Source organism: Sinocyclocheilus rhinocerous, unplaced genomic scaffold (assembly GCF_001515625.1).
Source record: "Sinocyclocheilus rhinocerous isolate Xijiao unplaced genomic scaffold, SAMN03320098_v1.1 scaffold362, whole genome shotgun sequence".
Taxonomy (NCBI): domain Eukaryota; kingdom Metazoa; phylum Chordata; class Actinopteri; order Cypriniformes; family Cyprinidae; genus Sinocyclocheilus; species Sinocyclocheilus rhinocerous.
In genome coordinates, this window is record NW_015639507.1 from 130,296 (window position 1) to 145,713 (window position 15,418).

The following is a 15,418-nucleotide window of genomic DNA, read 5'->3' on the forward strand; positions in this document are numbered from 1 at the left end:
TGCATGGCTTCAGCAGCTGAATATTTATTTATCTATTTTTTTTTTAAACATATCCAACAATTCAGTGATGCTCTCACATGCACAGTTACAAAACAAAAAATAAAAAATATAAATTAAGTAAATAAATAAAACTCACAAGAAGGACAGAAAGAGGGAGACGGCCGAGAAAACAGCACATGAGGCAAAAATCATCAGAGGAGGAAAAGGAGGAGGATACAAGGAGCACAAAGCAGGTATGAAGGAGAAAGAGAGAGAGAGGTAGAGGGGAAAACAGAGGACTAATACTAGCTTCACATGCAGAGTGTTGAAAGCCCATTGCCCTGTAAGAAATATGGGCTCATATTTTATCTTTTTTTTTCTATTCTTCATTTTAAAATGATGAAAACGTGCATTAGGGCTGGGAAATATGAAATCAATGTCCACAGACCACTGAACACCTCTCTCTGTGTACCTATATTTGCATAAGAGGAAGTGAACTAAGCATGTCCCAATGTTTATTTTTTTTCTTTTCCATTTTTGTTTTTATTATTATCATCATCATTTCTTTTTTTAAATGTTTGACTTATCCATGTTCTTTCAACCTAAAGAGCTTGTCTAAAACAAAGTGTTTATTGCTCTGTACTTGAAAAGCTTATAATCGAGTGGTTTTTCGGTTCTGTTTAAGCCTAACCTGCATTTCCGGAGTTCCAAAGAGAGGATTTAGGACATCGTACAAACTTCCAACTGCACCAGTAGTGTTTTCCCTCGCTCAGCTAAAACCTTCACATGTGCTCATGTGGTCATCCGTGTACATACGTCGAGATAAAAGCACATACAGACGCACTTATAACGTACCAGGGCTCGGAGAGGGAATTCAACTCGGATGGTGAGCTGTACAAAGTGCATATTTATTTTATCTGACACAAAAATACGGAAAGCATGATCCGGATGCACGTATACTGAGCTGTTTCATAAGAGGACGGGATCTCCCACCTTATTCTGAAGGTATTTGGCGCTGAGGTATACTTATGCATTCCCAATCCCATGGGGATATGGCAATACTAAATGAGCGATGATACCTGCACAAACGATGAAACCTTCACATGTGCTCATGTGGTCATCCGTGTTCATACGGCGAGATAAAGCACATACAGACGCACTTATAACGTACCAGGGCTCGGAGAGGGAATTCAACTCGGATGGTGAGCTGTACAAAGTGCATATTTCTTTTATCTGACACAAAAATACGGAAAGCATGATCCGGATGCACGTATACTGAGCTGTTTCATAAGAGGACGGGATCTCCCACCTTATTCTGAAGGTATTTGGCGCTGAGGTATACTTATGCATTCCCAATCCCATGGGGATATGGCAATACTAAATGAGCGATGATACCTGCACAAACGATGATACCTGCTCAGTTTTGGAAAAATGGTCTAAAAACTCTATAAACATACACGGTCTATCCTGTTACCCCAGTGACTGTCTGTCTCTGAAAGCAGTGGTTTGTAACAAAGCGAACGTTGTAATAATGTACACATGGAAGTACATATTCCCAGTGGTTTGTCCTGTTGATTCTGAGCTGAACCTGGAGACTTAACCTAACCTAACCTACAGTAGTCTCCATGCTAAACACCCTCGCCCTGTTTTAGCACCCTGAGTAAAACTACAAAAGGGAGGCAGATTTTTCCCTTCCCTAAGATGAATGACCCAAACTGAGATACATATACCTGGTGATCCATAAACAGCTTTTCCTGGTGAATTCTGAGGACTTTCGCTTATGATTCCTGAAGTTTCAAGTCGGAAGAATATACTATTTGGATGGAAAGGGACATAAAGGCGGCCACCTTCGCTTGGAGTTGTGCTCTGACTTGAATCTAACAACCGGATAAAACTATTATATAATGTGCCAACTTCACCGAGCATGTCCTACTTTCCTGGCCCAGTATAGATCCGACATGGAAAAAGAGAAAGAAAAGCACACAAAACGAACGAAATAATGAAAGCATGCATAGTATGTTATTGGGTCACTCAAAATCTTTGAACAAATCGCTTTTGGGAGACAGAATCGGAATGAACGGGGGGGACGAAAAACCCAAAATGACAGGTGCCTTCACTCTGTGTTCAAGGAGTGAAAAGGGTGTGAGAGGAGGAAACAGACCTGGGCTCCTATTTGGACAGTAAAACCAGCCTTTAGCGTTGCATACCATTGGTTTTCATATCGACTTCTTTAAGAACAACACACTCATTGGTTCAATGTTTTAGGCACTTTCTATAATAATAATACTGATATCGAGTCTCTGAGATCATGAGGAAACATTTCACTTCTAAAACAATGGATCTACATGTGGGGAGTAGGAATAAAACGACATAGGTAATAATTCAGCAGAAAAGCACCACATTCTTTCCTCGCCCTTCCTTTTTAACAGGCAAAATGTGCTGGTGTAAGTTAAAATGATGCCTCTCGTCAGCTGAAATCGCTTTGGAAATTCAGGGGGGTCAGTTAGTCTCAAATTTCTTTCGGAGAAATTTGTGAAAGACGTCGAGCTTGTTTCCATAAGCATAAAAGAGGAACAAACGTACAAAAGAAAGCTATATGATTCAGTGTGACTCAACCATGGGGTTTTGAATGTTGGTAGCAGCCCCCCAAGAAATGAAGAAATAATAAAAAACAAAACTTGGCAGTCGTAGATTTCCGTATGTGTTTTGAGCTACATTCACAATATTTATCCATGACCGTTTTCATGCCCTCTCAGTGTCTGAGTCCAGTTCCGAGTGTGACATTTTTCTAGCACGTAAGCAGCACGTGTATGGGAATCGCCTGCTTGAAATAACCATTCACAACCCTCGCGTCAACATCATTTTTAATTACATGACCTACTTTTAACCTCCTGACTCCATCCAAGACCATTGTTCATGTTGAGTTCAAGACGATAAAATGTGAGAAAACACATTCTAGTCACGTTATACAAGACAAAACTGTGGAGACATTTCATCCTCTGTATGGTAGAAACCTCAGCTGTAACTGTCGGCTGCGTGAGTGAAGTTTGGTCATTCAGTACTAGTTCTTCCAATACTGGGATAATCTACTTCTCAAAGGAATTGCTTATTTTAGTCCTGTAGCATTCACATGACTGGTCACCATGGGTTAAAAAACCCAAAACAAAATACTATTTTATTTCCCGCTAACCCTGAAAGAGAAAGTTCCAGTTGTGTCTGATGGATTCGTTTGGCTCTTCGGCTAAATCGACGGTTTTATCGTGATTCATGTCATGCTTCAGAGAATGTTCCGTGAAAGAACATTTCCAACAAAGTCTTCTAGTGAAATTGTTCAAATCGTATTACAGACCATTGCCACTACATTTTATCTTTACATTATGTTCAATGTCTTAAAGTTTCATGCACATGGCTCCTTCTTCGCAACCAATATTTACAATATTTACAAACAATACAACCGTACATCTTGGGCGTTCAAAGAAAACTATACAATATATTATTTTTTGTTTGTCTCTTAATGTGTTATAATAATCCAATTTATGAATAAAATACTATATATTCTTAAATACAATCCTCTTCGGAAAAAGTTTCTGGCTATCAATGTTCCTTCACCTATCTTCATATGTACAGGGACCACTCAATAGTCAAAAATATGGATTTTTTTGAAGCTTCTGTATAGGGACCCTTCAAAAAGTCAAGAAGTCAAGGCAATGTTCAGTGAAACTCCACGGGAAAGCTTGTGGCGGCTTTCTGGAGCTCTTCGAAATTAACCAACAGTAACAATGAAGAAACGTATCACAACACACACACACACACACACACACACACACACACTCACACAAAAATGGAAGATAACCTTTGCAAATATACGTTTGGCGCTGTGGCACAATTGATAGTGCAGTTCACATTTAAAAAAAAGGTCAGTTTTTAAAACAAGGAGATTATTTAAAACCTTCACACAATTAAAAAAAATGCAATAATGCTAAAGGCAAAAAAAAAATAAAAATTTCAATAAAGCTAATAAATAACTGAACTATATAAAAATAATGGCCTTTATAACAGTATACTCAGAAACAAACAGGCTTATACGGTCCAGTTTCATGGTGCCACAATATCACCAATATGAATGAATGAAAATAAAACACAAAACATTTACATAGCATGCAGGAGCGTTTTGCTCAAACACATGCACTGTATTCAGATTCAATTCAACAAACACGGGACACACAAAGTCAGGCCAGCAAAATGACATTAAGAAAAGGACCCATAAGAAAGTCGAAAACAGTGCACACGAAACAGTAACCCAGAGGGCTTCGCTTCAATCCCCCAAGTTGTCGTCAGAAGTCCCCTAAATCCCCATAAAGACACTGATATTTCAAACCCAGCATTTTTGCCCTGACCCCATCTACATTCATATGAAGGCTTCCCTTTGAATGAACGGACAGCATTTGTCAAAAACAAAGATCTGTGGAGATGAGAGACTGATTTCAAATACTCTGCATGCATATGGTCACTGAAATGAGGCCTTTTTTTGGTTTACATTTTCTAGGTTTTGTTCTTTTTTTTTTTTTTACCCCAAACTGATTGTTGTATTATTTTCCTTTCAAAATATAAAAATGTAACCTTAAGCGGCATCGAGCATGATGTTTTTCTGATGTTGATCTGTTCGTGTTGCGTGATGTTTTACAAGCGCCGGTCGGAATAAAAAGCCTTTGCTCCTTGGTCTTCCTTCGTTTTTTGTAATCTAAAGAAAAAAAATCTATGAAGAGTGCAAAAATGCCATGAAGATAATGTCACATTTCCCCAATAGTCTTATTTCAGTTCCCCGTAACGAGAAATTACACAATGCAGGAGCAGAATCAGTCACAATGCTGCTCGAGTTCAACCGTCGCATTTCCGATGATCTTCCGTGTTCCGCTTCCTGAATAATTTTTGCTTTTTTCGTAAATTGTTTGTCTCTTGTAAAAACGCAATGTAGAGGAAGAGAAAGAGTCCGCTTGGAGATGTTACACTGCGACGGGGCTCTTTGCGGCGTTCTCATGTTCCTTGGCCTTTCTCAATTCTTTCGCCCTGAAAATAGACCAAAAAACAGAGTATTGCAGGGTTAGCCTGAGGGTTCACAAGCATCCTGGGCCCCTAGAGGAATCACAGAGCATTAACCAATACACCTGCCAGTTTCATTACTGTCTCCTCGCTGGAATCAGCAAAGAACAAATTTATAATATAAATAGATCTTTAAAGCTTCAAGGAACATATAGGACACAGATACAGCAACTCAAAAGCTAAGTCACACTTAAAAATGTCTTAATGCCATTGCATTTGATAACAAAACATCAAAGCAAGTATCATTTATTTAAAAAAAAGATAGCACAAGCACACTTTTCAAGCAGGACAGAAGGTTTAAATAATAAACGGTAGATTTAAAATGATGATTTAAAAGAAACATTTTTGGACACTTTGTGGTTGCCAAATGTTAGTCGAACACGTCCACAGTCCAGCTGCTCAAAAGTCGAAGCAAATATGGCTTGGAAAAGAAGTTCTTGTTCAGCATTTGAGCACAGATGATACTTGGTTTGATATTTTGCATCTAATCCAACAACATTCACACATTTTTAAGTGTGATTTAAATGTCCAAATACTTTTTTGGCCGATGTATAGGACAAATGTCTTTCAGTGAAAATGTGGCATTTTATAAATCTGTGGGAAAAAAAGATTTTCTTTGAAATCTACTTTTTACATCTAAGAGTCTACAGTCAGATTACAAAGCAAACACATATTAATATATTAATAAAAAAAACCTTAGAATCCAAAATAATCCAGAAGTAAACCATCCATTTTAAAACTATTACCTTGAAAGAATGACAATATATAATCCTACAATTCATGCACAGTACATCACAGAAATTACATCAAATTCTTAATTAAATATTTAGATTTGTCATCATGTTATACTTCTACACTTCTCTTTAAGCAAGAACTTAGTACCCAACATTTGAAAGACATTTTAAACCCCCGGACACGTCGTTAGCTCACAGTTTGACCTCCGTCCCGCCCTCAGCCCCCAGATCAAGCTTATAAAAGCTGAAAGAGATGTATAAAACAGGCAGCCAGGCATTCAAGACAGTTCCTCTTCCATAGAGAAAGGGATGTTATTTCAAGCATGCCCTGATAGAAGCAAGGCCTCCATATCTTTAGCCATCATGCAATTGCCAAATGCACTACCCAGCAGTCCTTAGTGTTGTCATAAGCATCCTCATAACAAGAGAAATGGAGGAGACTTTAGAGGGATCGAGAGAGAGATTGAGAGAAAAAAGAGACAGAGGGAGAGAGAGAGTGCTTTGTTAGTTTTGCAATTAATGCATCATCTGTATTTGCTGGTTAGTTGAATCTACAGTCCTCTCTCTCTCATATAAGGCTCAGTCAACTCGGGCTCCAGTCGGCCGTCATGCATGCAGGCATAAAGCAATAGAGAAAATAAGATAAAAGAAAAGAGGGAAAGAAAGGACAGATTGAGTCATAAGGAACAGCAGAGTCCGAAATCAAGGTACATAGATGTAGAAAATGGAGAACAAGATGAAAGAAAAGGGAGAGACAGGGAGATAAAAGACGAGAAATCGAGGGGTTCGAACTGATTTACTGAGGCTGCACTCACCCGTTTGAATAGTCTATGGTCCATCAAGGGGCTTTGCATAAACAGCAAAACAACACCAGACAGCTATTAGTACACACTGAGGTTGGGTTGGGTTGGGGAAATGGGACCAAACACAATAGGGCTTTCTAACAGAGCCATGAAAACACCAAGGTTTGTCTGTTGCCGTCTTATGACTCCTGACAGTCATGTTGGTGTGCTTGAGAGATTAGGAAATGTGCCTTTTTAAACAGCAGGATATTAAAAGAGTGATTCATCTCAAAGGTGCAAGTATACCATAGAGTGGGTGTGTGCATGCTAAAAGAACAACAGGGCCGTAGGAACACAATGCACCTGGTGGAAGTTCTCGTCTTTGGCCTACCTGTGACGGCACCGCAGCAGAAACCTCATTATTTTTCTGGCAGCCTGGTCTTGTCTCTTGGTCAGTAAACTGCTTCTAAAATAAAATGATCAGGAGCATGAGTGGTTGTGTACACTGGCAAGTTAAACTAAACATTTAGCATGTGCAAAAATTGCTGGTATGTTTCTAGGGTGTGTGGAAGATTCAAAGTTTCGAACGTTACTCAAAGCCAAAAGAGCCCACCCCCCAAGTCTCTATGATATGGATACACTGTAAAAAATTACCGTGAATTTAACGGTAAAAGACTGTAAAAATGCTACAGTAAAAACCTGTTAAATGGTTAACGGTAAATTCCCGCCGTTTTTTTACCGTATATTTTACGGAATTTTTTTTACAGTGTAGGGTTTGTCCTTCAGTGCAAGTCTATAGGTTTCTTTTTTTGGACATTTTATTGTCTACGAGGCAAAATATATCCAATAGCTTAGAAAAGTACCAGGACACCTATCCTCAGCTTGACAGATGATTCAAGGAATAGTTCATGTTTAGAGCACAGATGTTGCATGCTAATACAACCCCAGGGTTAGGGGTTTAGGGTTACTTAGGGGTTTGTTCAAATCCTTAACTCCAAGTATATGCAAAAGTAATATTCTGCTCTCCTAGAAAACACCAGCAATTAAGGATCAAACTGCAGTTGCCGCAACAGGTTGTATGACAACAAATGGCATGCAAAAATAACGATGCTTCTATGTGTACTTGGACTCAAACTGATAGTGAAGTAAATCATTTTCTGGCGCTGTTTCAACAACAGATTGTCTCTTAAAGTAAAGAGGAGGGTTTCGAACGCTGCCATTCTTTAAAAAGTCGACTTGGCAGTGTGTCACATTTGAAGTGTTGGCACATACTTAGTAATTCATCCAAATCGACAGTACACTTTAGAGGAACTTTAGAGGAATTTACCTGTAGTAACTTGAGGTGAAATGACACCCAATTAATGCATGCAGCACTCCTTGTGAGGCTTGAACACACAAGGTTGCTTAGTTAAAGTATGTGTACACACAAATAGATTTTGGGAACTAAATTCAGAACTAAAGACCAAGGTGATGGCCATGTAAAAGGTCTTTGAAATGCTTAAGAGTAGATCAATTGGAATTCAATGTTTTCTTTTTATAGCTTTGATATTAATGCCTATTATACTTGGATGATGATTAATTATGAGAGCTTAATTCTATAATGAGGGTGGCATTTTAATTCTAAATGTGGTGTATTACATGAAAAGTTTTAAATCATTAAGCAGTTCCTTGCTTGGCCACTGGAGGCGCCAAAGTGATCACACCAATAACAATGTGCGGATGGCATGAGTATTTTACAAAAACTTTTATAAAATCTTATGTGTTCGATCTTTAACCACTAGTTTGCCCTGTACTGAATGTATGTTCTTGTACCTGAGTTTGTGCTGCACCAGTGCAGCTGCCGTGGCTCGTCTTCGTGGGTTAGGCTGGCCGAGCTCTTTGTAGCTGCGGTAAAATTGCTGGATCAGCACGGCTGCCCTGCGACTCTGCTGGAACTTCTTCTGTTCGTGGTAGCTGCGGAATTTACTCTGGATAAGGATGGCGGCCAGCGTCATCTTCTTATAAAGTGCATACTGCCAAAAGGACAGAGAAAGAAAGTTGTCACATGATAGAGAGAGAGAGAGAGATCTGTAGCAAACCACTCCATTAGCCTTTTTGCTAATACAAAAAAATATCAACATTGACAAACTACACCATCAACTTTATATTAGATGTCTTGTGGATGATTGACAGTTGCTAAGTTTTTTTTGGCACAATAGAACATGTATACTAGGTCATTGCTAGGTGGTTGCTTACTGCTTCAATCCCTCTTTCGATGTAAAACAAAAAAAGAATTTTTTTGCCCGTTTTATTATTCATAAGTCAGGAAATGTTGCTAAATATCTAATCTGTTCTTAGCAAGCTGCACAATATGAGCTAGCATTAATATTTGTAACAGTACAAGTTTGGTTCATATCATAACCCTAAGTATTAGCAATAGTAATAGTGATAAAGAAGCACCACTAACAAACTTCCAGTTCAAAGCAGTAGTCGTTGTACATGAAGCAGGAAGTGTTACCTTCAAGGCTATCCATGTCAGCTTGGGGAAGAGAGAGGAAGGAATTGAAGGCATTCTTGGTTAGCCTTTAATAATTGACCACTCAAAAGTGTACACACAGAATTCTGAGGATCTCTGCCTACCTGTTTGTACCTCTTATAACAGCGCTGAATGACAGCAGCTGCCAGTTCCTGCTGCTCCCGAAGCGGACGGCCCTGCAGGATGGGGGAAGAGGGGGATAAGGTAGGGTGGAGAGGACAGGAGAGAGATTAGTGTTCACAAGGAGGCCTGCAAGGCCACAGAGATGGTGGCATCTGATTCCTTTTGTGCCTGGCCAAGGTGTCCTCTTAGACTGGCAAAGTTGTGTCAATATGCTCTGAGACCCTGGAGAAGGTTATTCCTCAGAGCACTGCGCACCAGTGGAACACTGGGAGAAATCTGCTCTGAACAACCAATGTGGTGTGGACTCAGGGATATCCGCACATCCCGTTAAGACAGACAGATAGATAGAGGAAACAATGCAATCATTCCTTATAGCAAGGCCATGCTAAGCTCAAGCAAATTTCCCCATGCTTGTCAACAACAGTGATCCTATCTCTGCCTTTTGAGTGCACACCACAACAATCATACCACCTTTCACGACACAGGACTGCAAAGATCCAGATTCATTTACCTTAAGTTCAGGAACACCATACAACACAACACAATACATCAAGACCTTTGAAACTGGACCATCACGAACACTGGCAACACACCACCGATAACCTGCATGGGTGACCCTGGCACCTGGGTGAAGCCCTGCCCTACCTTGTATTTGCGGAAGGTGTTCTGGACCTGGCGGGCTGCCTCGTAAAGTTCTCTCTGTTCGGGATCAGACAAGGCCAGCTGGGTCAGGCCACGCTCCTCCTTGTTGTGGGAGGCATTGAGGACCGCAGTCCATTCAGCGGGGGACTGGAGGCCAAGCTTCCCTAGAGGACCGTCAAGTTCTGGCTGTCCTCCACTGTGGACTGGGCCCAGGCCAGAAGAGGAAGTTAGGGGCTTGTTAAACAGGAACCTGGGAACAATTGGGAAATCAATTACATACAAGAACCCAAAGGGACTGTAACTAGGAATCTTGAGAATAGGTCAACTTTACGATGAATCACCTCTCCGCATCTCCAAGGTAACTGGCCAACCAGCTCATGGTGCTGCTGACTCCAACGCCATCTAGTGTAGTGTCTGATGCAACAAAGTTTTCTCTCTTGATGCGATCAGATGTCGCCTCAATGACTTCTTCCGCCAAAGTCATCATGTTCGTGTTCTGAAACAAATAGTTGGGTACTTTTAAAATTGCACCAGTAACTATACATGTTTATGAGCCCCAAAAAGTAGGGTCAGGACAGGACAGGTCCCGTAAGATTGCTAGCAATATTGCCACTGAGACATAAGACAGAAGCCAATACTAAATCTGACAGACTTTTCCTTTTATCCTATAGCACTACAAAAGAAGCAGTTTCGGCAGTCTACTCGAGTCAAAGTACCTTCTCTATGCCTCACCTGCAGGTCTCCTGTGTTCTCCAGATCTTCTCGGGTTGTCCGCAGATCGGAGACTGTTCCCGCACTAGCAATCTCTCTTAATCTCAGTCTGTTTGCGAGCCTTTCCTTGCCAAGTCCTACAGTTGGCACTCTGCGTCCTGCAGCCTGTCTGGAACCCCAGCACCCACCTCCACAAGTTGAGCCCAGCTTAGTCTGAGACTGCTCACCATCTCCCTGCTCTTTCTCCACAGTACCCTCCCTCGGTTTGGAAGGGAACGTTTTAGGTTTGTGGGCCTGTTCTTCTAGTCCGAGAGGGGCAGAGCAGGATTTGCTGGGCCGAGTTTGAAGGGTCTCAGGGTTGGGTTTGTGTTTCTTGCTCAACGGGGCGTCCCCGTGACTAACGCTGCTATAGAAACTGGATGGTTCCGACCTGGGTCTCCTCAGGTCTGCAAAAGTACAAAGCAAGTCTGTTTGACCGTATTGTACACAACCTGTCACTCAACCTGATCCATCTGCTTACAAAGTACTAATTTGTTCATGCAAGGTCTTTCTATGTTTTACTAGGTTATTCGTAACTGTATGGAACTTAACATGCACATGAAAGACTTTTGAAGACTGACACTCCAGATTGAATGAAAGATTCCAGTTCTCACCTGAACTGGAGCTGGAAGCAGAGCTAGTGATGTTGCTTTCTTTCAGCCCAACTGAACATGCCTCTGTACCCCAAACATTCATCCATCCCTCTGCAGCTGAGGCCTCAGTAGATGGTGAGAAAGGCATGCTGGAAGTTGTAGTCAGTGCTCCTGACTGCTGCTCCTCCCTTTGAAGGCTTTCCAGACACTCGGCCAGCTTGGTGTGGCCACGGGAGCGGGCAATAGCCAGCGGTAAGCGACCCAAAGAATCTGGAATGGCCAAAGCTCGTCGATCCCATTTATACAGAACCACTGCTGCCTCCATATGACCCAAAGCACAAGCCCACATCTGAAGAGAAGAAAATTGAGTTGCATTTAATTTGTATGCCATGCTCTGCCCCTTCTGTATGAAACAACTCATCCAACAACATTGTGAAGCTACATGGTATCATGATTAAGGTATCCTGACCTAGTGTCAACACTCACCAGTGGTGTGCAAGAGAAATGATCCACATTTAGAGGATCGACCTCAAGTTCTAGGTCAATACTGTCTGCATGCTTAGTGCTGTAAAAAACAAACAGCACAGAGAACAATACAGAAGAGATGAATGATGTATATGCACTATAAATGGACATTTAGTGCAGGTGTGCAATCAGTATACTCACCGCCACTTGATAAGTGTTTGGATAAGGGTGGTGTAGCCCTGGGCGGCTGCCAGATGAAGAAGAGTCATGCCTCGGAACGTCTTGGAGTGGATCAGGTGCTTGGATTTGGCCCAGCAAGCGCGGTTCATCATCTTTTCACAAACTACCACCACACGGCTCTCAAAAGAGTTGCCAGCCGGACCTTGATCCTGGCTCTGACCCTGACCTGGTGAGAACTACGACAAAGAATCAAGAACCAAGTCAATTCTAAGAATCTAATGGAGATGCCCATTAGTTTGGAGTAATACAGTGTAGCTCAGAATGATACCTGTGCCTGTTCAGAATGGCTTCTTCCTCCTTCTCCTCCTCCTGTTCCAGTTCCTCCACTCTCAGATGGTCCTCCACTGCTCTGTTGCTGACCGGCCATCTCTGCCATCCTTCGCTCCATCTGCTCTAGGCGTTCCAGGATGGACATTCTGAACTGGTTATCTGCATAAAACATAAGGAGAATTTAGACTGTTATGTGTACATATCAAATGTCTTTAAAATCATCATGAAATCAAACTCTATTTACTTTCTTAACACATGTTCCCGGTGTTATTGTGCATGATTAATCAGTGCATGTTATTCCAAAAAAAAAAAAAAGAAGTAATAACTGGTCTCTGAAACCAATTTCTTTGTCAGCTGACATCATCAAGGCTGTTTATAGGGGCGTTCACAATGGCAGCGAGTGGTCATTTCAACTGCAGTATCCAGTGTTGGGGAGTAGCTAGCTACAAGGACGCTACTAGCGTAACTACATTATTCAGGGGGGAAGTCGTGGCCTAATGGTTAGAGAGTTGGACTCGTAACCAGCAGGGATTGTAGGTGGGGGGAGTGAATGTACAGCGCTCTCTTCCACCTTCAATACCATGACTGAGGTGCCCTGGAGCAAGGCACCGAACCCCCAACTGCTCCCCGGGCGCCGCAGCATAAATGGCTGCCCACTGCTCCGGGTGTGTGTTCACAGTGTGTGTGTTAACTGCTGTATGTGTGCACTTTGGATGGGTTAAATGCAGAGCACTAATTCCTAGTATGGGTCACCATACTTGGCCACATGTCATGTCACTTTTTCACTTCACTTTTCCAGTAGCTTTACAGTAGCGATGCTACTTTTAAAACAGTGTGGCTTTTTATGTAGCTAACTACGTCTTCCAGCAAGTAGCGGTGTAGTGTGACCAAACGCTACATTCTGTTTTGCGTTCTGACGAGTCACGAGCCTGTAATGCATTGAAGCAGCGCAACGTCTTCTTCTGACTAGATCACAAACTAAATTTGTTCATTACCGCCATCTGTTGTGATATCCCGCATCACTCGGCTTTACAGCCTTTCCACCGACAAGAGATCGTCTGATGATATTGCAAAGGATGTACAGGCGTGGATATGTCACATGAATCAACTGTAATTTACGCAAAACAAAGATTAAAATGCGGTCTACGTCGAAGACTTAAAGCACATAAAGGAGGTGAATAATAGCCTTTTTAAACTGATTATTTTTTCCCACTCAGAATGCGGCACACGTACTCTCATGTAGGCTGGGGGGGAGGGGAAAGGGGAGGAGGGACCAAATTGCTCTACAACGGGGCTGTGACATAGTCAACGCTCTACTACACCTCCAGCAGCCTGGAGACGTCCAATCAGACGCCAGCAGACCAGCCAGGCAACAGAACGCTTGAAAGCTTTGTGTCAAACCTGAAACTGTTGAGGGGCATCGTTTCAAAACAGACAGACCTAACTCATGTTTATAAACGCAGTGATGGAGAATATATTTAGAGGAAATGGATGAGGCGAGGTTATTTGCATTTGCTGTATTCTGGTGAATATATAAGATGAATTCAAGGTAATTGGGCCACTTTTTTCAATGTCAAAAATTGGCCCAATTTATTTGAATTCCTACAGAATAATCAGCTCCTAAGACATGTCACAACAAACTTACCAGTTCTTACCAGTTCCAACAGTTAATTTTAACTTTTAATATCCACTTTAAAAAGATCAAGATTCTTCAAAAAGCCTTAAATACATAACGCCATCTTTTAAAAGTATAGACAATGACATCTTGTGTTTGTGTGCATAAATCAGACTTTTCCCAAGCACCCAACAACAACCTTCAATAACACAGACCAATGACGATGCACATGCATGAACTAGCCCAAAGGTGTCCAAAAAACAAAAAACACAAACAAACAAACCCACCAGTACTAGACTGCGCCAATGTGAGTTACCGTTTTTCAGGAGATGTTACATCAGCCTTGGTGCTGCTCCTTTGGCCTGGGTAGCTCTCCTGGTCAAGCGGACCTCATGCAGTTGAGCACAAGCCTTGAGTGAGAGGACTAAACTCTCTATTCGCTGGATGTTTGAGTATCTCATGGTAATATCCTAATGCAGAGAGCCCAAGCCGGTTTCTCTATTTCATCACAGTTGCATCATGCTCTTGAGAGTGGGGGCTTCTGCACCACTTTACAGCTACAAGCGCAACAGGGGCTCAAAATCACTCACTTGTTGAAGATCTGTTGCGGTTTATTGTGCCTGAGATTGGTAATAAAGAGACTACAGGCTTTACAGTCATCAGAAATTAAACAAGCATTTGACAATGCATACATATGGCAAGGAATGATTATTGCACATTAAACTGCACTTGTTGACAGTGTTGCTTTGCATATTAGGTAAAGGTGAAAAATTGTGCAGAATGCACAGTGCAATTTTTTCATCTTGCAGGTCGGTTTGAAGAACTGATGTGGAAGAAACCATATTGCAATCTGGTTGAGAGACTGTACAGCAACACAAAACATCTTTAAAATCTTTAAAGTGCACAAATCTGGTTGTGACACCTGTCTGCATCATTTGATTCCTTGCCACAGCTGCCACCTCTCTTCATTACATTTTCAATTACTGTCTGCAGATTAATGACAATTATATACTATTGAATAATAAAGAAATCCATTTTAAATATCCATGTCGGAAATAATCAATATACAAAGTCTAATGCAATAATGTGCAGTGAAAATATGATGTTTCCAGTGTTTATGACTGGTTTGATTATTTATTGAATCCTGGATGATTGCTACATAATTTCTCCCCTGAGCATATCCAATATTTGCTACATCTGAGCTCAGAGAGCATATTGACTCTTTCATTTTTATTTTTAGGGTTTAAAAGAGCTCATGCTCTGCTGGGCATTTCCACAGGATTTGCTTTAAATCTGTAACAGACTAATATCCTGTTCCAGCCTATCATTATAAATGCATCGAACAGAAATGGAAAAAACTAAATCACACAAATGTCCCTTTCGACAGGATTTAGCTGATAACGTGCAATGCTTTTGTCTTAAGGGGATTTAGCTCAGCATGGACTCAAAGCTGGGATAACAGCTCCTAATGCTGTGGACATTGGTAGATCTGGTAGATCATGACCCTGAAACAGGTGCTAGTTTTGGATAGAATTGGACAGAGGCGAATAATTCCATTATTGCTCTCCCAGCACTGATTATTTATTAACTTTCCTTGTCTAACTGGAAAT

The 15,418-nt window shown here is 41.3% G+C and overlaps 1 protein-coding gene across 7 annotated transcripts in view; it reads right to left on the bottom strand.

Moving 5' to 3' along the window:
- Nucleotides 1-522: 522 nt before the first annotated feature.
- LOC107751174 (calmodulin-binding transcription activator 1-like) overlaps nucleotides 523-15,418 on the bottom strand; it is a 324,185-nt gene continuing 309,289 nt past the window's right edge. For 4 of the 7 annotated variants that reach the window (XM_016566811.1, XM_016566806.1, XM_016566810.1 and 1 more), the window contains 14 exons: nucleotides 12,192-12,352; nucleotides 11,885-12,099; nucleotides 11,705-11,783; nucleotides 11,240-11,567; nucleotides 10,608-11,032; nucleotides 10,217-10,371; nucleotides 9,879-10,125; nucleotides 9,215-9,286; nucleotides 9,093-9,113; nucleotides 8,408-8,607; nucleotides 6,987-7,061; nucleotides 6,629-6,659; nucleotides 1,077-5,046; nucleotides 523-759 (listed from right to left, as the gene is read on the bottom strand). In XM_016566811.1, the coding sequence (XP_016422297.1) occupies nucleotides 5,014-5,046; nucleotides 6,629-6,659; nucleotides 6,987-7,061; nucleotides 8,408-8,607; nucleotides 9,093-9,113; nucleotides 9,215-9,286; nucleotides 9,879-10,125; nucleotides 10,217-10,371; nucleotides 10,608-11,032; nucleotides 11,240-11,567; nucleotides 11,705-11,783; nucleotides 11,885-12,099; nucleotides 12,192-12,352 (2,042 nt within the window). In that variant the 3' untranslated portion in view covers nucleotides 523-759; nucleotides 1,077-5,013. The remainder of the gene's footprint in view (nucleotides 760-1,076; nucleotides 5,047-6,628; nucleotides 6,660-6,986; nucleotides 7,062-8,407; nucleotides 8,608-9,092; nucleotides 9,114-9,214; nucleotides 9,287-9,878; nucleotides 10,126-10,216; nucleotides 10,372-10,607; nucleotides 11,033-11,239; nucleotides 11,568-11,704; nucleotides 11,784-11,884; nucleotides 12,100-12,191; nucleotides 12,353-15,418) is intronic. The other 3 variants (XM_016566809.1, XM_016566808.1, XM_016566807.1) reach the window with 3 other exon arrangements.